Source organism: Zosterops lateralis (genome assembly GCF_965231275.1).
Source record: "Zosterops lateralis genome assembly, chromosome: 26".
Lineage (NCBI taxonomy): Eukaryota > Metazoa > Chordata > Aves > Passeriformes > Zosteropidae > Zosterops > Zosterops lateralis.
Window position 1 is genome coordinate 824,584 of NC_139786.1, and position 27,451 is coordinate 852,034.

General features: G+C 45.4%; 1 protein-coding gene across 3 annotated transcripts; it reads right to left on the reverse strand.

The window, feature by feature from the left end:
* Positions 1-466: 466 nt before the first annotated feature.
* On the reverse strand, positions 467-26,944 carry IPO9 (importin 9). Of its 3 annotated transcripts, none has more exons than XM_083878367.1 (24): positions 26,687-26,944; positions 22,629-22,690; positions 21,995-22,081; positions 20,853-21,054; positions 20,323-20,411; positions 19,926-20,012; positions 18,419-18,538; positions 15,848-15,948; positions 15,096-15,154; positions 14,457-14,608; positions 13,322-13,420; positions 13,080-13,186; positions 11,684-11,823; positions 9,957-10,116; positions 8,871-9,097; positions 8,529-8,677; positions 7,579-7,707; positions 6,981-7,256; positions 5,201-5,367; positions 4,148-4,281; positions 3,573-3,692; positions 2,965-3,066; positions 2,141-2,217; positions 467-1,531 (listed from the first exon to the last, which is right to left on the reverse strand). In XM_083878367.1, the coding sequence occupies exons 1-24, from the start codon at positions 26,835-26,837 to the stop codon at positions 1,421-1,423; spliced, it is 3,108 nt and encodes a 1,035-aa protein (XP_083734493.1). In that variant the 5' UTR covers positions 26,838-26,944; the 3' UTR covers positions 467-1,420. The 3 variants fall into 3 exon arrangements, with proteins under 3 accessions (XP_083734493.1, XP_083734494.1, XP_083734495.1); XM_083878368.1 differs by having other exon boundaries at positions 26,712-26,941; XM_083878369.1 differs by lacking the exon at positions 26,687-26,944 and adding an exon at positions 23,102-23,173.
* Between the last annotated feature and the right edge of the window lie 507 nt (positions 26,945-27,451).

The following is a 27,451-nucleotide window of genomic DNA, read 5'->3' on the forward strand; positions in this document are numbered from 1 at the left end:
GTGCCCCGCGCGCCCGACTTCCGGTTGTCAGACCACAACTCCCGGCGCGCATCGCGCCTAGGGCGCCGGCCCGGCAGCTGCCAACCGCTGGACTACAGCTCCCAGCATGCACCGCCAGAGGGGAGGCGGGACCCCGAGCGCCGCTGCGGAGCTCCAGGTCCCGCGTTCGAGGCCGGGCGGGGGCGGGTTATGGAGGTTTTGATAAAATGTCGAAGCAAATGATTCCACAAAGGAGCAGCAAGTGTCCTCCTTAAAAGGACAACTGTAATGTAATGGCTCAACCTATTGTTTTAAGCAGCAGAGACAGCACAGGACTTCCTTTTCCAGGTGACTCCTGTGAAACACCCAAACATCCTCTGGCAGCATGTACAGAACGTGTCCTAAGGAGAAATATGTCTTTAAAAAGTGACTTCAGGAAACAAGCGTAAGTTCCTTTTAAATCTGTTTTATAAGAAGGATACCAATGTACATTTTAATAGTTTTATTTCATTTTCCCCAAAAGGGAACCAAAGGCAGAGAGGTGTTGTGAGATACATCACAATGTTCTCATGGGGAAATCAATTTGCAAATGTTATTTTACCACTCTATAAAAATACACACAGGAGTGTGAAAAAAGCCAAGGAGTTCAGAGTGGCTGTCATGGAGCAAATATGTTAAATGCAATCAGGTTTGGTGTTTTTTTCCCCTAAAAACTGTGGCTCCTTGTGTTCCAGAAAACCAGTCTTTCATAGTCACATGCCACAGGAATAGAAATTTAAGTGGTGGCTTCCTCTGAGCATGTGCACACACAAGTGTTAGTGAAGAACTGCTCCCATGGGAGATGTGAGTGACAGAGCCTGGTCCACATCAGGAGAGAAGATATGCACTCAGCTTCATTGTCCCAGCTTCCCCTCGAAACTCCTGTGAACTGGCTCCATCCCATCCAGGCAGCTCTGAAAAGAGTCTGTGGTTCTATAAAAGAAGTCACGTTGTAGGATCAAGATATTTACCCTGTGTTACGTGAGGAGGAACAAGAGCCAAGAGGAACAACCTTCCCACTTCTCGAGCAATCCGTAAGTGACCCGGTTCCTTTTTCTGTCCGACTGTGCTGTGGGAAACTAAAAGTGCCTCTTCACAGGTAGAGACAGTTTCCTTTTAAAAATAGTAAGGACACATTATTTTTTTATCTTTAAGAACTTCCTGTAGAGTTACTGTGGAAAATGAAAGTGCTCCTGTGGTGAGACCAATGTGCAATGTCCTTGCTGCTTTCTCAGGATTCCTTCCCTTAGCAGATGCATGTTAGGATGAGGCTCAAAACAACGTCGACCTGGAACGAGGCAGGCAGACACCTGGAAAATGTTTTATGTCCAATCATAAAACGTGGAATTAGCCAAAAATAACCTTTTGTTCAGATCTGGGAGGTGTGGCCTCTGGCGTGGGGCTATATCCCGATGGCCTGCAGCACTCGCTTCTCGTTGTCGTTGAGGTGGTCAGAGAACATGGCATAGCAGGGCTGCTGTGCAAACTGGCACAGGAAATCGGTGAGATAGGCCTGGGAGAGAGAAACAGCCTGTCAGAGCCACCCTCCTGGGAAATCCTGCTGCTTCCACGTGCCAGGAGACATAACATGCACCAAGGAAGACACCAGGATTGAAGGGAACAGAAAGGAGTGGTGCAGGAGGAGGAGGGGAATCAGAGGGAAGGGTTGGAGCAGAGGAAAAAGGGTGGGAACACAGGGAAGGGCCCATCAACAGCTGCAGGTGGTGGGAAAAGCAGGAATGAAAGTTAACAGAGGGGCTGAGTGGGTTGGAGCATCTCCAGGTGGAATATACAATTCTGTCACACTCTCCAACCTACTCCTGACTTCTGCCAGTAGCTGTGGAGCTCATGGGTAGAAAAGTCTCATCTCCCTCTGTTCAAAGAGTTTTGTTCATTCACATTTCTATGATATAGATATTAATGATAAGGAAAAAAAGCTGCAGAAATTGTTGGGACACTTGGCTCTTTCCAAAATAATTTCAATTAACAGATGCCTTCTGGATGACAATCAATGATTGATGTTTCCAGTGCTTATGTATTTGTTAAAGTACAACATTAAAAAAAATTAAAGCTTATAGGGAATGACTGGAATCTGATAAAACCCCTCATTCTAGAGCATCACCTGGAGATCTATTTGGTAAAGAGGGTCCTTTAATGCATCTGGATCATCCTCTTCATCATCTTCATAGTAATCTTCATCTGTCAGAGGCAAATCAGCAGATTTTAATATCAAAAAGAGCAGACTATCTCAGGAAGTTTTCTATTAAGCTACTGAAACACAAGGATCCAAAAGTAAATCGTTTCAGCACTGCTGGGAAAAAGAAAATTGTATCCAGAATATTTTGCTCCTTTAGGTGGTGTGATAGAAAGCACTGAACCAGAACCAGGGCCAGAGGAGGCTCCAGGAACACAGGAGTGAGTCAAGCACATGTGGGACACTCACAGGCAGGTTTGGGAATTACACAACCCAGGACCTTGATCCCATGTGAGAGTGACACTGTGCCAGTTCTGAGCTAATCTGAGCAGTGTCCCTTGGTGTTTTCTTGTAAAGTTCTCTCTCCTGAGGGACATGAGAAACATTGCACCTGCTCATCTCTTTATGCAGTACCTGCTCCTCGAGATCTCCCCACAAACAAGCTCACCCAGCCCTAGGACACTGCCCCACTGGGCTCACACCTACACTTGTGAGCAGCAATTTTCTCTAGAAGAAATACCTTGCAGGAACCTCCCAGCTGTCAACTCCCAGGTGATGTTATTTATAATGCAACAATTTAATCACCACGTTGCTCAAAGCCATGGCTTCTCCAGAAGGTCCTTATTCACAATTCCAGAGCAGAATTCCTTCCCCATGCCTGCAGCTTTGTTTTGCTGCTGGCAAGGGAAGGAAACTAAGATGTCACCTACTTGATTATTACTTTGAAGAAGGACTTTCAAGCTGTTACTCACCATATTTGTTTGTGGAAAGAATATCTGATAAGAACTGTCCTGCTAAACCTTCATCTTCATCCTCGTCTTCTTCCTGATCCTCCCACATATCATTTGAATCATCTGTTTAGAAAAAAAAAATTCTAGAAATGATCCAAATCCAAGAGATCCAGTCTGTGATCACTCTATAGGGGACGGGAGTAGGCAAACACATCCCTGCATGTATGGGTGACCTACAATCCTCCTCTCATCCTTTTAGGATGATTCCAGAACTGGAGCCAAGCAAAAGGCAACAACAAGAATGGATACTTGAAGTAGGAAGAAAGGCAAACTAGATACACCACGAAAGGGTAATTTTATTCACACATGGTCAGATCCCATCTTCCAAACTAGCCCAAAAGAATGTTCAGGTCTAAGGATACACAACACTGACTGATCTTATTCTCCCATTTTATTTATTTTTTATCTGGAAGAGATTAGTACCATTTAAATACAGCAGAGGGAAGGAGGAGATGTGCTAATGATGAACTGTACAACAAAACAAGAGACCTGGAGAGGGACTTTGACATCAAGAGAAGATTAAGTAGATTTAAGCCATGCAAAGAGAAAAAGCAAACCCAGTATTTTACCTTGGCTCCAATCTGCAGTTGTCTGTCTAGATGCATTTGCTTCCATGGCATTAGAGAGTTCATTTATTATTAATTTTAAGATTTTTACTAACAAAGGAATGTTTGTCCAGCGCTCAGGATCTGTAAGAGAAAAAAAATACACATATTCGTGTTGCTTTTAATTAAAAGTTATAAAACAGGTCCTTTTTTATGTGAAAGTGTCTCATTGAAAAAGATACCCCCGTGTTTTAAATTTCTGCATGCACTAAGGACCCTTTCCTCTCAGAGAAGCTACCAGGCATCCAGAAATATCAATTCTATCTCTTGATGCAAAACAGCAGTGAAGAACCCCCCATCCCATAATTACCTCAACCAGTTATATTAAGTCAGTCATGAGGAGTCCTCCAAACCAGTCTTTGGCAGAATTAAGGTAAATAGATATTGGTAAACAGATATATTAAGTCCATGAATTAGCTCTAAAAACCAATATGTGCCTCCCACAGCTCTGTGTGATCTGCCAGACCTGTTTGAAGCCTTTCACAGCACCTATTTACAGAAAAAAAACCCCTGTTAAATCCACCAAAATAATTACTTACTTTTGGCCGACTTGGATCGTGTCCGAATTCCCTCATCCATATTAAATATTTCTTCTCCCTTCACCCTAATGTCCTGCAGTCTCTTGTCATCTGTGTTGATGCCATACTGCAGGAGTTTGCACAGTGCTACAGAGCTGGGAGCAGAGAATAGGAACATTAGAGACTGAAATTTCCCTGAACTGTCTGCCTTTCATAGCCCTTTTCTAACAGGGAACACATCCCACAGCAGACACCAGGTGCCCTTTCTTCTACATCTTTGCCACAAACAAACATGACAGAATTTTCCCATGTCTCCTGCTTTATGTCAGCCTCTGAAACTGTAGAGCAAGCTGGGAACTGGTCAAGCTTTGGATTTGGTACCACCAACAGCACAGACATCCACCCCTACATACATTAAAGGTTTCTCCAGGTCAAAAGGGCCACCAGGTTAAACGTGCCCGTGCAGTGCCACGTGCACACAAAGATGGAATTAAGAGGAAAGCAGTGGCAAGAAAGCAGTAATTTGGCTGATCTGCAGAGATGATCTGCCTCCTTTCTCCAGTCTCAATGCTCATTTTCACTTCTAGACTCAGACCTTCCAGCCTGCTCCTCTCTTTTACATGTTCTTTCCATTTCTGATGCTCACGTTTCTACTCCACACTTCAAACCTTCTCCAGTTCCATGCTGTTTTCAAGGATATTGAGGATTCTCTTAGGAAACCCTCTACAACACCCTGGAACTCTACAGTAGCCTACAAACGCAATTCCACGTGTGGAAGCTCTTCTCATCACATTCACACATGTTCAATCCCAAAAGCAGCCCCGTATTTGCAGGACACCCCCTTTCCCCCTCTTTCTCTGTTCCAGCACAGCAGCACAAGGCAGCAGGAGCACCGATGAGGAAGATCAGAGCTTGCTCCAGTTACCACAGCTCTCCTGAGCAGAACTGACAGCATGGGGAGCAGTAATTCTGCCCACACACTGCTCCCATCTGAGCCAGCTCCCCTTCCCCGTGCCCAGCACTCCATGGCAATGGGATGAGGGCAGCTAACAGGGGAATATCTGTGGGTCCCACCTGACTTTGCCTTCATACTGCCCATAGAAAAGGTGCTGGCGGCTCATCCACTCAGCCATCACAAACTCCAGGGCGGGTTTGCCAGTGGGGCCGGGCAGGCTACACAGGAATTCCAGCAGTGGCTCCAGTTGTGAGTGAACCAAGTGAGCAAACACCATGATCAGGGACTGCAGGAGAAGAAAGGCAATGTTAGCTGTACATAATTTAACAGCTGGAAATGTTTTATCAAATATTTAAGGAGCTGGAGTGAAGCTGTGCTTACTGAAGGAGGCTGAAGCTCCCTGCAGGAGTGAAGGCTGTGCTTACCAACCCTGGGAGGAAGGGAAAGTCCAACTAGCTGCAAAACACTGTGCTACAAATGCAGACAATAAACACCATCACATCATCACTCAGCAGCGCCTTCCCAATGCTGAAGGCATTTTGAACGTGATTTTAGGGAAATAACTGCAACTTGTGGAAAGGTTTTGTTACAACATGAAGTTTTACAGTCTGACTCCTAAAGACCTGGGGCAGAACTGATTCACTGTGTATGTTTAAATGTCTGAGGGTATCTCTGTAGCCTTCCTCAGGTAAAAGCTGCTCATCTCCAGAGACCCATCTTAAAGATTAACACAAGAATCCAGCATTGCAAAATACCTGGCTACAAGGGCTGCATGGGATTGCTTCAGATTTAAACTTCTGTATCTTTTAAATCCAAAACCAAGCAAAGTGAGAGCCATTCCAAACAGTTAACAATCATCAGAATAACCAGGGGTAAAAAATCCTAAAGCAGCTGACATTGAAATGGCCATTGTGGCACCATATGCTGGCTTGAAAAATGCACATTCAAAAATCAGAGGAATAAGATAGAGAAGAGTGAAGCTCAGCTGAATGATGCACTGGGGACAGAGATGGTAACTTGCTCAGCAGTGCCAGCAAAATGTCTTCCCCAGCTGCTACCAAGGAACCAGGGCAGTCAGCAGGAGCTGTTTTAGATTGAGGGCACGGGCAAAAAAGACAGGAGAGAGAATGAAGACCACTGGGAAAAGATCACTCCAGAAAACTGTGTCACTACAAGTAGGTCAAAGCTAGAAGAGATGGTGATGCTCTGCGTCTGGTCTCTCACCTCACTCAGGCCAACTATGCCTCCCATCCACCAAAAGCTCATCTTGTCTCAAGTCCCAGGCATTTATCCTTGGAATACAGAACAAATCCACTCAAAAAGGCATCTGCCTCTGCCACAACATTCCTACTGAGGCAAGGCCTATCCCTCCAAAGTACAAGGGCATGAGGGACTGCAGAGGGTGCATCACAGCTTATCCAGGAGAATCTTGCTTACCCTGTAACCTGACAAAAAATTTCAGAGCTGAGGAAGAGCATGTAGCTGTGTCATGGCAGGGTTAGGTTGGGTATTAGGAAAAGGTTCTTCTCCCAGAGGGTGCTGGGGCACTAAACAGGTTCTCCAGAGAATGAGCACGACCCTAGAGCTGCCAGAGCTCAAGGAGTGTTAGGACAGAGTGGGATTGTTGGGGTGTGATCAGTGATCCTTTTGGGTCCCTTCTAGCTCAGGAGATTCCATGATTCTCTGATCAGAGCAGGCATTTTCCTGACCACTTCAAGAGGATACGCAGACCCTCCAATTACACAAGCCATAAATAAATGGGCACAAAATTAAAGAAAACGATGCCAGTTTTTTCTCCTGGTGCTTCTCCTCACTCTCCTGGGTGCCAAGTCTGCTCACCTGCATCACACTGAGCATCTCTGCTTGTTGCATTCTCTCCTGTGTGCCAAGTTTGCTCACCTGCATCACGCTGAGCGTCTCCGCTTGTTGCATTTTACTCAGGATGGCTCTCAGGATCTGGTCCAGATTCTCTCCCAGCTCACTCCCGGCTTTTGAAATTAAAGTGGAGACCAGCCTGCCCACGAAGGCAGCAGTGAACTCCGAGGTCCGTGGGTCCAGGAGCTGGCTGACCACCTGCATCACGTACCAGAGCCCGTTGTGGCCCTGGTCATCGTGCCACTGCGCGATCTGCTCCAGCGCCACCGACACGTACGCGCGCAGGCACTCGCCGCCGTTCTGCAGGGACAAGCAGGGGGTGAGGGAACAGGCAAACATCCCCTTCACCACCCCAAAACCACCCCAAACCAAAGTGAAAACCAGTAAAAAATTTACAAGTAAGTTCTACAGACCCCAGCTCATTATCAAATGCACTACTCCTCACTGACCAATCAGCAGCAGTCAAGATAACTAATAAATAACAACTTGAAGTAGATGCAGTTTTGTGCCAATCTTGGTACCTAACGAAATTCAAAGAGTTTTTAACAAGTGAGAGATGAAGACAGAAGTGTCTCAGCAGCTACTATGCAGGTAGGAATCCTCCCCCTCCCCACAGGGGTACCTGCATAGTAGCATTGTCATCTGTGTTCAGGCTGCACTGTGCCACTGCAGGGAATGCCTGGCAGATGAGGAGCTGGGACAGAGGGGGTTTTGTGTTCCTCACAACTGTCGTCAGTATATCAATGGAAGTCTGAAAGGAAAGCACAAACTGTCACAGCAGCAACCACAGAACTTGGAGTCAGCACTACCCACCCCTGCTGCAAACATCAAAGGTGTGACCTGCAGGGATGTGGCCACTGCTACAACCCCACCCTGAACTCACAGTCTAAAATGATTTTTAAATACAAGGACCCTGGAGTCAGACTTCCAAGCATCACTGGTGAGCTGCAGAAGTTCCCAAGACAGTTCCCACATTAAGAGCAGTGTCACCACTCAAACAGGGCAAACAGATGCATGTTAATCAGAACAGCCAGAGAACTGTTCTAGCTGACTTGTTCCATTTTGGTTGTATTGATTTAAATTTATTTTAATTACCCATAAGCAATTGTTACAGTCAGACCAATTAACAGATTATATGCATATTGATATAGATGTTTATGACCATTCTACATGGTCAATGCTTCATTTTTTATTAGGGCACCTGTATCATTTATCTCCAATTCATACATATATAATACATAAATCAGAAAAACCCTTAGGAAGAAGTGAAGGGAAAAGTTGTGTAGTCTCCTGAGAGAAGAGTCTGTTCCTGCTGAAATATGGCAACGTCACAGCAAAATGACTGGGGATGACTGATACTGTGGAGACTGGAAGAAGGCCAGAGAAGCAGTTTAAAGCAAACATTTGGAAGCATCTTCCTGCATCTGCAGTTTGCCTTTTCTCAACAGAGAAACCACCCCCAGTGAGTGAAGCCATTGCTCCAAAGCCTGTCCACAGCAGCCTTTTTGCCCCCCCAGGTGTTTTAGAACAGGAACAGCTCCAGCCCAGGCCAGGCCCCACTGAAGCACTTACTGCACACAATCCTGCTGGGATCTTGTCAGCTGGGGCCTGCATGATGCTGACAAGGGTTGGGATCAGCCTCATCTGCATCGGACCCTGGCAGGTTTCTATTTGAGCCAGCTCCTTAAAAATATCCTGGGCAAGAGAAGCAACAACAGGATCTGGAGAGAGAAAGCATCATTTACTAAAACACACACACACCCCTCAATCTTTGCCACCACTATTTTGTCTGGGCAAAGCAGCAAGTGTCCCCTCTACCTTTACCACGGGAAAAAATGCTCATTCAATGACCACTGATTAAGTTTTCAGCAGCAGGATTCAACTGTGCTTTGGGAATATCAGTAGAATTCATACCATTACTGTACTTGAGGAATATTGCAATGGTGAAGGGGCAGATCTTGTTCTCCATGCTGGCTGTGAACGCCGGGTCCACCGTGCACACAATGCACAGGGTCTCCATCACCAGGTTCAGCACCTCGGAGCTGAACTGAGTTGCCAAGTGGATCAGGCCATCCAGAATGCTGGGAAGGAAAGGCTGCAGGACGTGGGTGCTCTCAGAGATCTTCAGTTGGTCACAGTAGCTAAATGAGAAATTTGTGATACAAAAATACGTTCTTGATATATTGAAGTAACTTAAATATGTTGCATTCTAGATAATACATAAGGGATTGTTCTATCCTGTCCATTCTTATTCCTTAAGTTCACTCCTCTAGGACTTCTCTCCTTCAGTCCACTACTGCTGGACCTCCCAGCAGCTCAGCAGGAAGGTGGAAATCTCTCAGCAGAAATCTTTTCCCTCTGCATACCACACAAAGCAGAGCTGAGCCAAGAGATGTTAGAAGCTTCTACTGCCCCTCAGTGACAGATCTCTCTAAGAAGTGCCCATTGATGATACAGAAAAGGAAAAAAGTCTAGGACAGACACTGCTTACAGTGTTTCTATAAGTGAGCTAAGGGGGTTACAGCAATTTCAGGAATAACTAGGTCATAAATCTGACTTTATTCGTTAACATTTCAGTGCAATTAAGAGACAAAATGTTGTTTGGAAGTGGTGAACATTTAGGTTTTAGCAGATTTCTTTGTGTCTTGTATTGGTTGGTCACTGTAAATTAGAATATTTATCACAAAAGGAGATATAATGTATTGTAACAAGGATCTTGCTCTCTTTTCCTGCTCTCTTCCCCCTGCACTCTGACCCTGCCACCTCTCTCAGCTCTTACCCTCTTGTTCTCTCTCTCCCTCTCTCTTTGGGGTTCCCTCCAGCCCAGGCTGGTGACTGAAGGCAAAGCCCTTTTTACCCACCACCCTTGCAATAAACCTACATGTTTCTAGAGTATCTCAGCCCTGCAGAGTTCCTTCTCCCTGGCGTCCACAAATGCTCCTACAAGTGTGATTTACAGCCCTGTCCCTGGGGCTGGGGAATACCCCAGGGTTTGCTTACCCCCAGATGGCCCTGACTGCAGAGATCCGGACCGAGGGGGGCTGAGTTTCGTGCAATCCACTGACAGTGGCTTGCAGGAACTGCTGGATGAGCTCCGGAGACATGGCCACGGTGAAACGGCTGGCGGCCCACAGGGCCCGGCCCAGGAGGAAAGGAGACACTGCAGCAAAACAAAAAACCTCAGTGGTTTCACAATAAGATTTAGGAGTTTAAAATCACAGCTGCTTCCATTCATTATTTAAAATCTTGTCATCCCAATAGGAAAACAGTGAAATGTGACACACGAGACAAGTGCGCCGGCATACAAAGGATTTTTGTTCATGGGCAGAATCCAGATTATTTTCTTAGTTATTTCAAAGAGTAATTTCTCATTTATTAAAAAACCTCCTCCCTTCAACTATTTACCCTTGAATTTGTTCATCATGGAACTAAAGCAAAGGAAGAGAACAGAGGCTTTTCCAGTAATTCCCATTTATCCAGCTCAATATTCTGTCCCCAGCTGAAGAAAACAGCAGCATCTTAGGGAGAAGAATCAGAATAACAGAGCTCATACCCAAAGACCTTTCACAGACCACATTACTAGTTTGCAGAACAGAATTCTGTGGTTCACCAGCACCACAGAAGCAGTGGACATTCACTATCCACTCACCTGCTTGCACTCATCAAGGTATGATATATCTTTACCACACTTAATCCTGCTGCCTTTTCAGACTATGAATCTCCTTACCTATCTAGGCTGGCCTCAAAGTGATGATGCTCTCTGTTCCTCAGCATCTTTACTGCCATTATTTATGCTCCTGCAAGTACTAATTTTAAGATGAGGACATAAAACACTCTGTGCAAGACAAGAGCTTTGTTTTTTAAGTCAGTATCATAAAACACAACATTTCTTTGTTTGTACCATTAACTGGATATCCTTGCAGAGCCATCAATACCCTGACTCCAGCAGCCCTTCTAGAGCACAGCAGCTCATTTACAACCCAATGCCACAGATGTAAATGAATGTAAATATATGTAAATTGCTGAGGTTGGTTCCTTACATGCACTGCACACCATGCACTTTGCACATTAGTTCTTCACCCAATATTAACACAAAAGAAAAAAACCCTTCTTTGTAGTAGGCTAAATAAGTGTTTCTTTGATGAAAAAGGAACTCAGGAATCATTTTTTTCTACACTGACAACCCAATGTGGACTCATCAGTGATGCTCACATTGCCTTTAACTTCTAAAATTTTAATTTGCAAAGACTTTTGAGGTCTGACTTCCAACAATTCCTCTGATTTTCTTGCACATTGATGTAAGATAACACAGAGAGCAAAATCCTGCTGAGTTCCCAATAACAGAATCCCATTTAGCCAGGAGCATTATTTGAATTCATGTGCTACAACGTGTCAGCCTCAGCATAAAACAAATGGGATGACATGGTGCAGCAGGAATTCTGAAACACTGCTGGTGACTTTCCCAGGAGCAGACACAAGACATCAGAACAGCTATTTCCCACCCAGCTCTACAGGCTCATGCATCCAGCCAACAATGAGATCCAGCTGAAAGCACAGCCCCACATATTGACACTAGAACTGGGAGCACATGGGAACTCACAAGATTTATTTTTTTTTCACATGAATAAGGTGCATTTCCCAATACCTCATGCACACATCAACCTGAGTGATTCATCAGAGACTCCCAGGGCCTGGCACCCAGCAGTTATTCCCAGGGTCACACATACCTGAAAGATTGAGGTCTGCCAGGACCACATTGGTCAGGAAGCCATGCATGTCAAAGTGTATTCTCCCATTCTTCACACTGTCTGTAATGATAGACTTGACTGAGCCCAGGGCCAGCATACAGGCTTCGTGTATTTTCCACCTGCAAAATAGTTCAGATGCCTTAAGACTTCTCCTCCATCATCACTCAAGAAATAAATACATATTCTGCAGTGAAGCCACAAGGAATTCTTTGGTCTGAGCTACCACAACTATTTCCTTGATCCCAAAGGAGAATTCAAAAAAGCCCTCACGGATGAACATTCACAAACTGCAAGATGGGGGGATTGGAAACTCCCCAGGATGGGCAGCACTCTCAGTCCTAAAACACTAAAATATTCCTAAAATACTGGTGGAATACTTGTTACTTGTACCAATTCTGTTCTCATAATAAAAAAAGAACCTCTTCCATGAAAGCTTGTGTTGCAGCCATGCCTTCATAATTTATGTGCAGAAGCACTGGGATACCCAGTACATTAAAGGTTTAAAAACATCTAATTTTGCATTAACATGTTGTTAATTATGATGATACAGAACTATGTGCAAATACACTTCTCTTAGTTATTTGTGAAGCCAAGAACCTACTTTACAACTTCTCACAACTGGGGCAGATGGGCACCTACTGTCTGATTTTGCAGCCATTCCATTGCTGCTCATTATCAGAGGGGTTACTCTGACATTAACATTCCAAATAAACACAAACATTGAACCAATGCTCTGTAAAACCAGGAGAGAATCACTATGGACCAGCAACCATCAGTGGAGTTTTCTTCTTCTATCCCCAAATAACATTAAAAACTGCAACTCTGAAGTTCTAAAAATTGAACTCATACAACACTGCTCTTCTTGACATCAAGTCAAAAATAATTTTTATATATATTCCTGAAATTTTTATCTCAATTAACTGAACATGAAGTATTGCAAATTTCTCTTCTGATTTTGTGTAAGTAATTATTGTTTCCCACGAGATGTTTTAAGGAACACAAAGCTCTGAAGGAAGGGAGCCTTAGCACAGACAGCTTGTGCTAGTAACTGTGCAAAGCACTCTACATGAAGATTTCACTCAAGAACTGCTGTACTTTCTTTTGCTTCTTCTAATCAGAGCTCTCCAATTCCACCTTTGCCCATCAGTAACATTGTCACAAATGAAATCTGATTAAATCATGGTGCACCCGGTGCTGCAGATGAGCTTGACACCCGCCCCAGTGCCATCCCCTCGGCCCCAGGACTGTCCCCTTGGCCCCAGGACTGTCCCCAAGGCCCCAGGACTGTCCCCAAGGCCCCAGGACTGTCCCCAGCCCTGTCCCCAAGGCCCCAGGACTGTCCCCTCGGCCCCAGGACTGTCCCCAAGGCCCTCACCAGTGCTCAGCACCGCTGTTTTTAGCCTGCTCAGCCTCCTGCAAATGCCTCGTTGCTGCTGCAGCCAGAGCAGTCGCACTCTCGTTCTGGAAATCAGCAGCCACAGCCTGTGTGTGCACAAGGAAATGACAACATTTATTTGTAGGGACAAAAATGGCCTTTTCTCTAAATGCCCTCCCTGAAGGTAGGCTTGATAATTTTTATTACTAGTTCAGTGTCTAAATGTAGAATACATTTCATACCAGCAGCAGATCCTGAGCAGCAATTCTCACTGTGTAGGAAAATGTATCATCATCTTCATCCTCCACAAACTGCTGAGGATTTGCAGTCCAAACCTTTATCTAGAGGAGACAAAAAGGAGAGGGCAGCTGAGAATTCAGGAGACTGTAGGTACAAAGCAACTTTTCTGTTCCCTCCAACCAGTTTTGGAAAACTACTTTCAAAATTCTTCTCTGCCATAAGAAGTCTTCATCCTCAACTGATTTTTTCTTCTATTCCATTGGAGAAACCTTTGAAAAGAAGAAACTCTCTTTGTTCTGAGCTCATCTTGCTCTTCTGCCCTTCATTTGAGATCAGAGTTTGACAGATCTAATGACTGACCTGGAATCAATGCTATGCAGCTTTATTTTTAGATGAGGAATGGGAGAAGCAGATAAATCTTTTAACAGAGTGCTTGTTTTTATGCATGTCTACCTAAACTAAAAGATGATGGTTGTCACACTTGAGAGGCCAGGAGCTATGCAGAATTTCAGTACAAATTATTTCACCCTACTAGCACAACATTTTTGCTCTCACAGAAAGCTGTTTATTCCTTCCAGCATGATAATCCTCATTTTCACAGCACAATGCATCGTGGAAGGATGAAGGAAAAAAACCTGAAAGAGCTGAGGTTGTTCAGCCTGGAGAAGATTCCAGGAAGACCTTAAGAATTGCCTTAAAAATAAAACCTTTTTATCAAGACCCCAGGACAAGGGGAAAAATTTTAAACTGACAGATGGTAGCTTTAGATTACAGAAGAAATTCCTTACTAAGGGGGTGCTGAGACACCGGATTTGTTGCCCAGAGAAGTTGTGAATGTCCCATCACTGAAAGTGTCCAAGGCCAGGCTGGATGGGGCTTGGAGGGACCTGGGATAGTGGAAGGTGTCAGGCGTGGAACAGGATGGGCTTTAAAGTCTCTTCTGACCCAAATCCTTTTGTGATCTGTGATTTACTGTCCACCTTGCACGATTTTGGAACCCCTAAGTGCTGCCACAGCAAAGTGATGGACCAGCCTGTTGGATTACAGCAGCCTCCATGCACTCAAAGTCTTCCCACAACATTTGCTGGTTTAAATCTCTCATTTCCTTTGTTTCCTGCACAACACAAACGTGCTCACCTGCTCCTCTGTGATCTGCATGTAAAGCAGGATATAATAAATCAGGTCTGGCAGAGCCTTCTTCACTGTGCTCTTAAATTTGTTGTTTTCCAACAAGGCATGAACAAATTCAAATATGCTGAACACTAGATTTTCAAAGCCCAGAACTTCACCTGAACAAAGTGGAAAAAACAAAAAAGAACATGACTGAATATGAGAACATACAAAGAGATACAAATGGATGTGAAAATAATTACAAACTGTTAGCTTGTCTGAGCAGGTATTTATTTATTCTCCTGGACTAGCAAGTGCAGCAGCAACCCCAGGAGGATTTCTGACCTCATCACTTCCTGCTCTCTTCCCACCCCTCATTAAAATTTATCAACCTGAACCTAAAAACCCATTTGATTTTCTTTAGTCCCACTACTTTTACCTCAAAATTGTTGCTGAACTCACTCCTTGAGCCATTAGAAAACTTAAATTGTGTGGCTTCATTGGTCACAATCACAAATAATTTGCAAAGAAGTGATGGACACCATTCTAACATGGTAAATGCACCTTCAGCACCATCTCCCACGGTGTTTCAGCCACTGTTTTGACAGCAATATTTAGGTAACTCCATTTCTCTTCAAATAGCAGAAGTGAAGTGCAAGTTCTTACCATCAGAATCCACAGGATCCTCCACCTCTTCTGTGTAATTTACCTCTGTTCTCACATAAGTGCATGAAGTTAAGGAAATGCTTTTTTCTAAAGAACATCTATTTTGGATTTAATCTGTTCCTGTCTTAAAATCCCTGGTAACTTGGGAAGGTTTTGCTCCTTAAAAACCCTTTGATTTTGTGTAGAGTCCTGTGCTTCATAGAGACAACAACCCCAGGAGCTCCTGGCTTTGTGCATTGCCCAAGTTCAAAGACCCTTTTCCACAGACCACTCCCACATCACTTCAGCACATCTTTCATATTATTTGATTAACTTAGATCAAACTCACCAAGGTAAACCAAAACTTCATTTATGTTAACTTTGCAAGAACAGAATCCCCCAGACTTACTCTTTTCAGAGGATGGGAGCTAATTCAACACCTCAACTGCTGCCACATCCCACCTGCTCCCTACCAAGTTTCTCCACAAGTTCCTCCCCTTGGAAAAGGCAGAAAACTAACCTGGGGGTAAAGAAGGAAGGGGTTTTATTTGAGGATGGTGAATTGAAGATCTAACAAATACCAGAGCAAACACATGCATTTTAAGCTAAAAGAAATTTAACAGAGCTTCTGGAAGTAACAGAAAGATCCCATTTTGTCTGGCAGGGCAGAGCACTCCATGTATTGTGCTTCTCCAGCAGTCGGGTCATTAGTGGGTATGAGACTGAGCTGGTCTGGTTTGATTCCAGTGAAATCCAGTCAGTACCAAGGATATAAAGCAGCACTTTCTGTCAGGGTGTTCCAGACGATGGGCAGGATCTGCTGCATTGATGAAACCATGTGCTTTGGGTAGTTTTTCACAAGTGCTGTCACAGCCTGGAACAAAAAAGAATATCAGTCAAAAGTGAAACTGGGAAAACCATCAGCACACTCAAATCACAGGCTGCTGTTTCATTAACAACTGAGAGCACCTAAAGTCTTCCTGTCACTGAGGTTGCCTCTCACTCCTGACTGCACAATCCCCTCTATTGCTCAAACACTGATCATCACACCTCTCTGACACTTGCCAACAGCCTTTTGGGACCCCACAGGAGTGAAAGAACTCTCATTCCCCCCTCTCCTCCCCAGGGACACACTCCAGCTGTGTTACACTTGTTACAGAACAGCCCCTCACCAAGTGCCCCAGAGGTGGCTGCTCCCAGACACATGGGTGTCTGTGCAATACAAACCACTCTGTGAAGTTTGTTTGTTTGCAGCACTGGGTACATTAATAGAAACAAAAAAAAAAAATAGTAATTCACCTTCCAGAAAAACAACTGCAATCTAATATCAGTATTGGAGTCAGGAATAACCCAGATATGTGGGTTTGGGAGTGAGTCTGGCAGGTGTCAGAAGGAAGCATTACAGAAAAAACCTGGGGAAAAAAATGATGCCAGTGCTGGCAAAGGATGTGAAGCTGATCTTCAGGACTGCTGCAAACTCACCACCCTGCCCAGGGCCACAGGAGCATCCCAACAGACTTGCTCCATATGCCAACTGCATATGAACCCCATGTAAATGTTTCCAAGCTCCGCGCCCAACCAACTCTGCAGGAAGAGCTGCTGGAGTGCAAAGGGAGCTCTTCAATTCAATGGCTCTGTGGCTGGAACAATAGAAAGCTGAATTTGCAAGGTCACCACAGTCCTGCAGAGCAAGTCATTAAAAATCAGAGCACTCTCCTGTCAGATGTTGTATTTCAACCTCTGGCCCCTCATTCTGCCAATTCCCACTGCTTGTCTGAACTCAAAGAACTTCACAGATCCTCTGCCAATCCCCACGTGCTGCTCCAGCACCTATTAATCCTTCAAGAAAGCCCTTATCCTTCTCTCTTCAGAGCACTGCTCCTTCAAGTCACTCTATCAAAGCCTTTTATTGTTTCTCTTCCTGTTTGCATCTTTAAACAGAGAAGGAATCCCAAAAGTTTTGGATAAAAAGCTTAAAAACACTTAGAGAGCACACTGAAGCTGACTGCCAGTCAGAGTTCAGCAGAGATGGGTGAAGTATCTTGTTCATAAACTTGGGAAGTTTGTCCCAAGACACAGACACCACCTCATCTTCCATTCAAGAACAAAGAGGTAATGATAAATTATTTTTTGTAGCTAGTTCTTTGTTCCAGGATCAGGAGATATTCTCTGACCCACAGGCATTGAACAGCTTCTAAGCACAAATGAAGAAGCACAACAGCAAGGCTGCAAGATTGTTGGTTAATTGGTGTTCCTGATATATTACAGCACACTAAGTACACCATTGTATTCCAATTTGTATTCCATTATTGTGAAATTTGCCTTAAATCTGTCACCTGTCATGTTTAATCACTCTGTTTCTCTCAAAACAATCAATAGTAGCATGTTCAACACTGGAATTAGGATTCAAGAACTGCACAGTTGCAGCTCATCCATCCTTAGAGACACCCAATTTAATTCATGCTGAACTATCAAACACAAGAATAAATTACACTGTGGGTATTTCCTTCCAGTCCTCACACTTGATTTTTTTTCTTGTGGCCAAACCTCCCATCCCCTCCAAGGATAAAAGGCCCTGATTTCCTGCTGGTAACTGCTTAAAAACTTGGAAGACAGTAACCACCAGTGGTTCCCCATGATGTGATCCAAACCATTCACTCCCCTAACCAGGATAACTGTCCCAGGGGATCAGGCAGATGTGCACACTGCAATTCCTTAAAGCTTCTGCCACAGTCCTGCAGAACATTCTGACATGGGCAGCACAACAATTTAGGCCAAAGCTGCCTCTAAGTTCCATCAAGAACTCCATGAACCTTGGAATACAAAGCTCTCAAGTGACAGGGAAGGAAAAGAAAAGGTCTTCCTGTCATTTGCTGCACAGCACTTCATTAAGGAAAAGAAGATGGGATTGAGTCTGCATCTGGTTCAAAATGTACTATAAAAAAGTCTCAATTCCCTCTTCCATTGCATCAGCTTTTCAAGGAGTTCCTGTAATGACCTCATCTGTAGAGCTGGTTTAAATAATCCCCTAAGGTTTCTTACTGCTGCATTGCAATGACTACAAAATCCATTTCTCTGGAAGTGAAGGCAATTCATGGGTCTTTCACCTGAATCCCTTTTTCCTCAGAGAATTGCTGTCATCAGCTTAGAAACCCTGAAAAAAACATGAGCTGCCTTAAGCCAACAGCCAGAACACTCATCTCTTCACAAAGAGCCTCCTACAAACCACTTGTCAGCAGCAGATCTGAATTTACTGTTTAAATCCACATTGATTCTCTGCTGCCATCGATGGCACCCAACACCCAGCAGTGAATTCAGATCCAAATCAACCCGAAGTGACTCACCTTTAAAACTTCCATCTTGAAGCCACTGTCTGATGTTGGTCCATCAGGCATCTGCAGGGCCTGGACAAAGGCTTCAGTGAACTGCTGCACCACAGGGAAAATCAGCACCTTGGCAGCACCCTGGGGACAGACAATGCAAGCACAGCTGAATACCAGACACAGAACCCCCACATCTGACAGGTAAAGCACTAGAAGCAACAGCAATTGCAATTTTTGGGTACAAAATAGAAGAGAAACTCATGGCAACTGCAGAATATTGCCAAGTCATATAGAAGCTCTTTCAGACATTGCCTGGGCTCTCTGTGGTAGGAACTAAGCTCAGCTGAATCCCCACTCCTCAGAACCCCACAGCACAGGCTGCCACAAAACACATCCAACTCATCACTCTAAGGTCTCAGGAGAGATCCAGACAATCCAGTCTGGAGAGCCCCAGGAGCAGAGCTCAGCCCTCCCAGAGAGGCATTTTGATGATGAGCTGAATCCTGCCCTGCACCCCAGCACCCCCAGGCTACAGAACCAACCTGGGGTGGCTCCAGCACACACACAATTACCCCAAACCCTGTGGCTGGCATTTATCTCCCTGCAGAGCCTCCATCCCCCAAACCAAACAGACTATCAACAGGTGGCCTGAAGATTAACAGGATGATTCTTCCTAGGAAAATGCAGCAAGTATTTTTCCAGATGTCAGAGCACTCCATAAGCACTCCTTGGCAGAGCAAGTGATACAGGACCAAAATAATTTTACTGAGATTATTCCTCATAACTCCATAGCCAGGACAGCAAAGTCCTATGTTGAAATCAATTAGGAAATTCCATTTACAAAAAGATTCCCTTTTTCTTTTTAAGTCAAAAGTCAAACCCAAAAAGTCAAAAATAACCAGTTATTGTCTGGGAGTGCTGGAAAAGCCACTTGTCAAAGGCCATTTAAAATGCAGATGTGCTCAGCTGGAGCTGGACAGGAGACTCAAATATAAAGCTGCTTGACTGATGAGTTTGTTCTTAACAGCTATTCTTCCAAAACTGGGCTGGGTTTGGCTTCCCCCAGCCCTCCAGGAACACAAGGCACCTCCTGGAGCACGAGAGAAGCTCCAGGAGCCTGGAACCAAAGCCTCACCCAAGGGTCCCCTGTTACCAGTGCCCAAGGCCTGGCAGGTGATCAGGACACAGGGTTCAGATGAAGGCTGGAAGCTAAACCAGGGATTTCCAAACAAAGGGGTGATACTTTATCTCCTCCCCATGCTGACTCCCCCCTTTCCTGAGCTCTTACAAACATGTCTGTTGATGAACCATAAAATAACCTTAATTATGGAAACCAAGTCCCCCTATCAAGGCATGCATGTAAAGCAGAGACTCAGCTACTTTACATGAATTAAATTACAGCCTCTACCCCCAAATTCCAGCTGACACAGTGTATAATTTTCCAGTGTTTCATTTCCATATTAACAATCATTTAGAGCCTCACTCGGTTTGAATTCAAAGTATCTTGTTTGTCAAGTTAAAGTCTTGCCTTTTCCAGCTCCTCCATGTTACAGATCATGTGGGCACACGTGGTAAATATCTCCACTGCACGAGACCTCGTGCGAATCCCATACACCTGGAGAGAAGTTAAACATCAGAAACACAACCTGGAGAGGAGTTAAACATCAGAAACACAATGTTCTTCTTACACAAGATACTTCTTTTAATTAGCTTTTAATTCTATTTCATTTTTGCTTTATCTTTATTCTCTAATTTTATTGGCTTCAACTTTACTGTTGAAATATTAGTTGCCATCAGCTATTATATCATCAAGAAAATCCTTTAAGTCATATCACAGTATGACTTAGACCATTAAATCTGGAGTTTCTCTGTTCCAACATTCCCACTAATTTCATCCAATACCAACCTCCCTGTGAAGATCATACCTCTGCCATTGTGAAAATTTTATACATCTCTGGGAGAATAACTGGAGCTACAAGTGGCATCTGTATGTCTGTCACTTCTCGGGTAAATTCTAAAAAATGGAAAAGGAAAATAAGTTCTTATAAGAAATCCAATTTGTAGGGAACAGCAACAACAGAACTGTTGGGAAACACTAAGTGTATTAAAACATGTTGATTTGCACTTCACTAGGCCAGGGTTATCTGATCTACCTGAGGCAATCCTCAAAGGCAAATAAAAAAAATATCACACTAGAAACTGCAGGTATCTGGAAAAAACAGGGTGTTACAATCAAAGCCCTGCTGAGCTTTAACCTGCAGCACAGCACCTCCTTCCCCAGCTCTCATGACACCTGCTGAGCACACGATCCCACAGCCAGCAACAGGCACAGGGGGAAGAGAGGAAGAAAATTCCCATTTCTTCAATTTGGACGAAACGTGACAGAACACTGGCAACAAGGCAAAGCTTTAACAGCTTCCCACAGCAGGGCTGGGTCAGCCACAGCCTCACACACCTGTGAGCACCCTCATGGCCCCGTGCACTGCGTTGACATCCCCGCTGACCAGCATCTCCATGAGGAGGTTGAAGAGCTCGGGCCAGGCCTCGGGCCAGTCCCAGTGGGCGATGGCGGACACGGCGTAGGCCACGCTGGAGCGCACCTTGCTGATGGACTCCCTCAGCCCGTTGGGCAGCAGCTCCCTGATTGCAACTTTGGCCTGTGGAAAACAGCATTTAGATTACATCCACATAATCTAATTTAAAAAATCCCCTAAACCTATGGCTGTATCCTAATATTGATTCAATATTGGTTTTTTACGACATGAACACCCAGGAGATAAAACCGCTCTTTAAAGCTACACCCCGTAATTTTTTAAGGAAAACTACAATTTGTTTGGACATAGCATCATCTCACACACAGCACAGAGCAAACAGCTCACAGCTGCTGCTACACAGGATGTACAGATCTATCATGGAAAACATCCAGAGCTGGCTGAGATAAATCCCAGCTCCAGTGTCAGGGACTGTGTTTGCTTACTTTGGAAGATTTCAGTAAACAAGAACAGTCACCCAGCCCTGAAGGGACAGGAAAAAATAAAAGCCACTTCTGGGGCATCATTCAAGCAATTATCTCTGGATGGGATGAATCATACTCTAGATATGAAAGATGCTCCAGTCAACAGTCAGAGTGGAAAGGGCTGGAATCTCTGGCCATCCTTAGCTGTTAAATACTCCTGCTGAGCAGATCCTTAATGAAACCCAGCAGCTTTAAACTAAAATCTGTCATGGGAAAATAACCTTTAAATCCCAAGATGTATAACAAAAAGATTTAGCAAATCTCCAAAAAATGGAGTGCCAGAATCAGTATTGGTGAAACTTAGGAAGCAGCTTTTCCTCTAGTTTTGTTCTGAGAGCAGCAGGAGCATTGTGGCTCAACTTTCCCTACAGGAAGCAGCCCAAGCTTCTCAAGCCCAGTGGTGTTTTCAGCAACTGAAAACCGATTTTTAAAGTGGAAAATGTCAAAAAACCTTCACTGAAGCCATCAATCCTCCAAATCCTCCACAAGGGCACTGGTACTTCTTTAACTGCCTACAGAATTAATAATCTTGATGGATAAAGTGTTTCAAAGCAGATAAAATGAAACCAAGTCAGTCTTACCCTTTCTGTGGTCTCTGGAGGTCTGAACTTCTCAGACTGAGAGCACCAGTGAGTTTCCACATATTGTTTCAGGATAACAGATGCCAACTGTACCAGGAGAGAGGTCAGGAATCAGGGACACGTCCTGGTGCCAGGATCACTTTACAGGGGCATCAGGACTTGCCAAAAATGCAAAAAAATCCATGAAATGGACCACAAAAAGCAGTAAAAAGAACTGCTGGGTGTCCACTGAGCAGCAATGGCCTGCACAGCAGCAGCTCTAGAAAGGCACAAGATACAGGTCACAGAGTAACTAAAGAAATACAGAATCAAAAGTTATTTTCCAAGGAGGAAAACACCTACAGAAAAAGCTTCTGCTTGCTGGTGTCTACCACCCACTTCCTAAGTTGTGTCCATTTCCAGTATTGTCTCAGCACCAGGTTTATTAAGTCCAAAAAACAATTTTTTTTTCAAAAAATGTAAGAGTGTAACACCTGAATAATGTTGAAAGAAAGGCTCTACAGAAATATAGAAAAAAGTGGAGAAACAGTAACAGAAAGCTACTCCCAATTTGTCACCTGAAAACGTGGAAGAATGTTTTAAAAACCAAGGAAATTTCCATCAAAATTCTTTGTGCAGCTCCAGGCAAACTCACCTGCCTGATGGCCAGAGCTCCCTGAGGGTCCACAGTCAGTTCTGCTAAATGAACACCAAATTCTGCAAGGAAAAAAAATAATAAATATTGGTATTGTAACTTTTATTGCCACACAGTAAAACTCATCAAGATTTTTGGAGAAGGACATGATGCCAATTGAGTGACTCATGTGCAGGAAGGAGAAGGCAATTCCAAGCACAGCTACTCAAATAAATCATGAGCATTAATTCTCCTTTGTGCTCTTCACAGAAACTTCATTTATTGTCTTTATTGGCATCTTATTTCCTTCTCTCACGGGCAGAAAATTTTGCAATGCAGGCTAATAACAAATTATTTAAATTTTAAATACATATATAAAATCTTAGCAACAATGTAAAATCATTACTGAAGTTCCTACAGGAGAGATGCATGGAAAAGATCCAGGATGGAGCAAGACAGCAGCTCCTTTTTGGCCACCCTGACTGGACAATCACCTTTTTGACACCAGCACTGGACAATCCTTGGGGCTGCCAGACCTCCTCCTGTCCAGAAAAACCAAGAGCTTCTTGCCAAGAAAGCTCCATGATAAAATTCAAACACTTGTGACAATTCTGTTGATGCTGAGCACAGGAAATAAAAGCCAGGAAAAGCAGCGATTCTGGTATAGCAAACCCATATAACTCAATAAATTTACTTAAAATTGCAATTTTAAATTCTGAGCAGCTGATAACTGTTTTAAATACTTCATTTAATTTCACCAGTCTGCTTAAGAGACACATTTGTGAGGATTTAGCTGTTACAAGCTGAGGAGCAGGAGCTGTGCCCTGGGGCCCTGTCAGCACACTCTGCCTCCTGCAGACAGGCTGAAGGTGCTGACAGCAGCCCTGACAAAACCAGACTGAAAATGCTCCTCCAAAGGAATTCTGCGACCTCCCCCAGCAGCACATCTCAGTGATTTTCACAAATGGGTGTTGAGTGTCTGTCCTAATACCCACCTCAGTGCTAAGAGGCTTTTCTGGGGTGGGAGATAATTGCCTCTCACTTTCCCCAGCACACACAGAACATCCCCAGTTCCTTTACTCTTTCTTCACAGATCAAGCATTTAAAAAAGAGGAAAATAAGCCTCTTATCCCAGCTGTGAAAGCAAGGAGCCTCATTCCAAGATGTACTTAACATAAGACTTCTCTTAACTGAAGCAGTCGTTATTCTATATGCTGTCTGCCATTTCCATGCTCAGGGGTGGCATCTCAGCCTCATCTTTAAAGGGTATAAAGAGGATAAATGGAAAGCCAGAAAGGGTAAAAATAGGTATAAAGGAAGGCAGAGTGACTGCAGCAGCTTCACACAGCTACAACTCAGTATTTTAGTTCACAATTCTTAATTTGTTTATGTATATTGAATTTGATGTATTCTCTGCATACAGTAATTTAGAATATTTAGTTTCTCCTTTTTCCAGCACCTCAGTTCTGCTCCCCAGGCAGATGGGACCCCAGAAATAAATACCCACTGCTGCAGTGACCAATATTTCTATCATAAAAACCCCCTTGGCTCTGACAAAAAGCCACTGACAACCCCCTCCTCCTCCACCCAGGTTTTCAGCCTGATGTTTTGCTTTAAAATATTACAAAATTATATCTTCTTAACTGATAGATTCCCATTGTGGCAAATTCCTATCAGGAATGCTGCTGGATTCAGATCATTCACACCCAGCAGGTGTTTAAGCAATAACCAGCTCTCCTGTCCAACCAAAATCAGATGGATTTATCAAGAACGAGGCACATAAAACAGCACTAGTTGTGTAGCAACTATTTATCCTATTGTTATAGACACTGACAAGTTGTTTAATGAGCTGCTCCAAGAATCTTTCCAGGGATTGCTTTTACACTGATCCTTATACAGCTCACTGCTCCTCTTTTCTCCAAGGATTGCTTTATTATTGTTTTTTTTTTCCCAGTTGGCTGGAAACTTTTATCTTTATCATGGTAAATGCAGTTCAAATGGACCTCAACAGGTGATTCCTTGAGTTATATTTTGTAGATTTGAGACATCAGAAATACCAAGTCTTCTCCCCAAGATAAAGTCTGTAAACCTCAAAGATCAGAAGTTTTTAATGAAGGGCCTGGCACAGAGAGCACTTGGCAAACACATTTTCCCCCAGCTCTGCTTCTCCTCTTCATTAACTGCAATATGAATAAAATCAGACTCTCCTCCTTCACAGCTTCTCTCCACACTCAACACAACTGCAGAATTTCCCAGAGCAAACACCAGAACAACCTTTCTTCCAGACAGACAGTATCTTATGTTGCAATGTGGCCATTTCTTGTTTCAACTTCCCTGTTACAAATCAGCTCAATGTTAAAGTTTACTCCTGTCAGGAATTCAGCTCGACCCACCCACAGGATTTCCATGATTCCTGTCCATCACTCACCCCACTATAATTCAAATTACAGCCAAAAAAACACCACATACAACCACACATTGTGGTCATGTCTTTATATTCTCCAGAATCTTTCCTTCCAAGCAATGCTTGGCTTTATGACACAAAGAAAAACCAAAGAAGCTTTTCCACACTCTGAGAGTGTCTGTGCTGCCTTTTTGCTGCTCTGCCTGATCCCTGCCAGAGCAGCAGGCCGGTACTGCAGCACTGCCTGAGGAATTCATGTGGGCTTTGTTCTCTCCTCCCTCCTTAACGCTCCATTGGGCTTTTTGCAGCAGGACAGAGCAGCGATTGGGTGTTTTCAGGGAACTCTCCACACGGACAATGGGGTTTCTTCCCCAAGGACAATACTTAGGACCGCCCATAATTTTTTAGGGCATTATCTGGAGTGTGTCCCCCTCCTCCAGCACTGCTCTGCTGACCAACCCTGACAGTCCTCACTCTCTGCACTCAACACACCTTGTGAAACCATCATTTGTAATTTGTGCCACTGATTTTCACTCTGGCCAGACCGAGCAGCACCATCAGCAGCTTTATCCCACCACTGCTCACTCCTTTCCACATCATTTCCAGATGTGCTGTGCAGCTCAGCTTCACCTGGGGCTGCTGACCCTGCTGTGCTCAGCAGCTCGTTTTCTACAAAAAACTTTCAGCAAGTGAACTTCCTAAGGGCTTTTTGGGAGTGGAGCGCTCCTACAAACAACTCTTCTGCCACAACAATTTCATATGCCTGTCTCTTCTCATCCCAATTGGTGAATTTTAACCATAACAGGGAGTGCAGAACCCACTCCCCTGCTCACCTCGGAGCCCCCACAGCCCATCCCCGGCCGGAGCCCCCAGCCCATCCCTGGAGCCCCCACAGCCCATCCCTGGGAGCCCCCACAGCCCATCCCTGGGAGCCCCCACAGCCCACCCCTGGAGCCCCCACAGCCCATCCCTGGGAGCTCCCCCAGCCCATCCCTGGAGCCCCCAGCCCAGGCCGGGCACAGCCCCAACTCGCCCCGCCGGGACCCGGGGCCAGCCCGACCCTGGGGCACCGAGGAAACACCAGGAGAGACTGGAGCGGGTCCTGTGAGGCCACAGAGATGATGAGAGCTCTGTCTGGAGCATCTCTGAGCTGTGGGAGCTGGGATTGTTTTGGTCTAGAGAACACTGAGAAGGAAATCTCAGCAGTGCACACAGACACCCCCACGGCGGGCGGCCAGATCCGTGCCAGGCTCTTTTCAGCGACAGGACAAGGAGCAACGGCCATAAACTAAATCACAACAACTTACAACTCAACAGGAGGAAGAACTTCTCCACACTGAGGGCGGCAGAGCGCTGGAGCGGCTCCCCAGGGAGCTGGAGAGACTCTCTCTGGAGACATCCCGAACCCAGCGGGTCTGTCCCGGTGTCACCGGCTCCGGGTCACCCTGCCCGGGGCCCAAAGGTCCCTTTCAGCCCCAAATATTCTGTGAGTCTGTGAGAGACACTGAGCACACACCGAGGGCCGGCAGGAAACCGAACACAGCCGCCTGCTCCCGCCGGCCCAAGTGATCAGGCTGGAAGTTTGGGCCGAGGCCGGGGCGCAGCCTTGAGGCGCCGGTACCGGGAACGGCCGCGGCCCGGGGTGCCCCATCCCCTCAGCGCGGCCCTCACTCACCCTCCGTCACCTCCAGCACCTTCACCTGCTCCTCCGCAGCGGCTCGCACCGCCTGCACCGGGCACAGGATCCCCGTCAGCGTCTCCACCAGCGCCTCCTTCAGCCCCTGCGCCACCGGCCCCGCTCCGGGCCCGCCGCCGCCTCCCGCCATCGCCGCCCCCGCCCTGCGCGGGCCGCGCGCGCCAAACGCACCGCGCCGGGAGGAGGCGCCGGGACGCGCCGGCAACGCCGCACTGCGCCCCCTGGCGGACGGGAGGACCGGGGGGGGCGGACACACAGGGGCAGGAATGGTCATCATGGGTAGGGAATGGTCACCTTGGGTCAGGGAATGGTCATCATGGGTAAGGAATGGACACCTTGGGTTAGGGAATGGCCAAACCGGGTCAGAGAATGGTCAATTTGGGTCAGGGAATGGTCACATTGGGTCAGGAATGGTCATCCCAGGTCAGGGGGAATGGTCATCATGGGTAGGGAATGGTCACCTTGGGTCAGGGGGAATGGTCATCATGGGTAGGGAATGGTCACCTTGGGTCAGGGGGAATGGACACCCAGGGTCAGGAATGGTCATCCCGGGTCAGGAATGGTCACCTTGGGTTAGGGAATGGTCACCTTGGGTCAGGAATGGCCAAACCGGGTCAGGGAATGGTCATCCTGGGTCAGGAATGGTCATCCCGGGTCAGGAATGGTCACCCAGGGTCAGGGAATGGTCACCTTGGGTCAGGAATGGCCAAACCGGGTCAGGGAATGGTCACTCCGGGTCAGGAA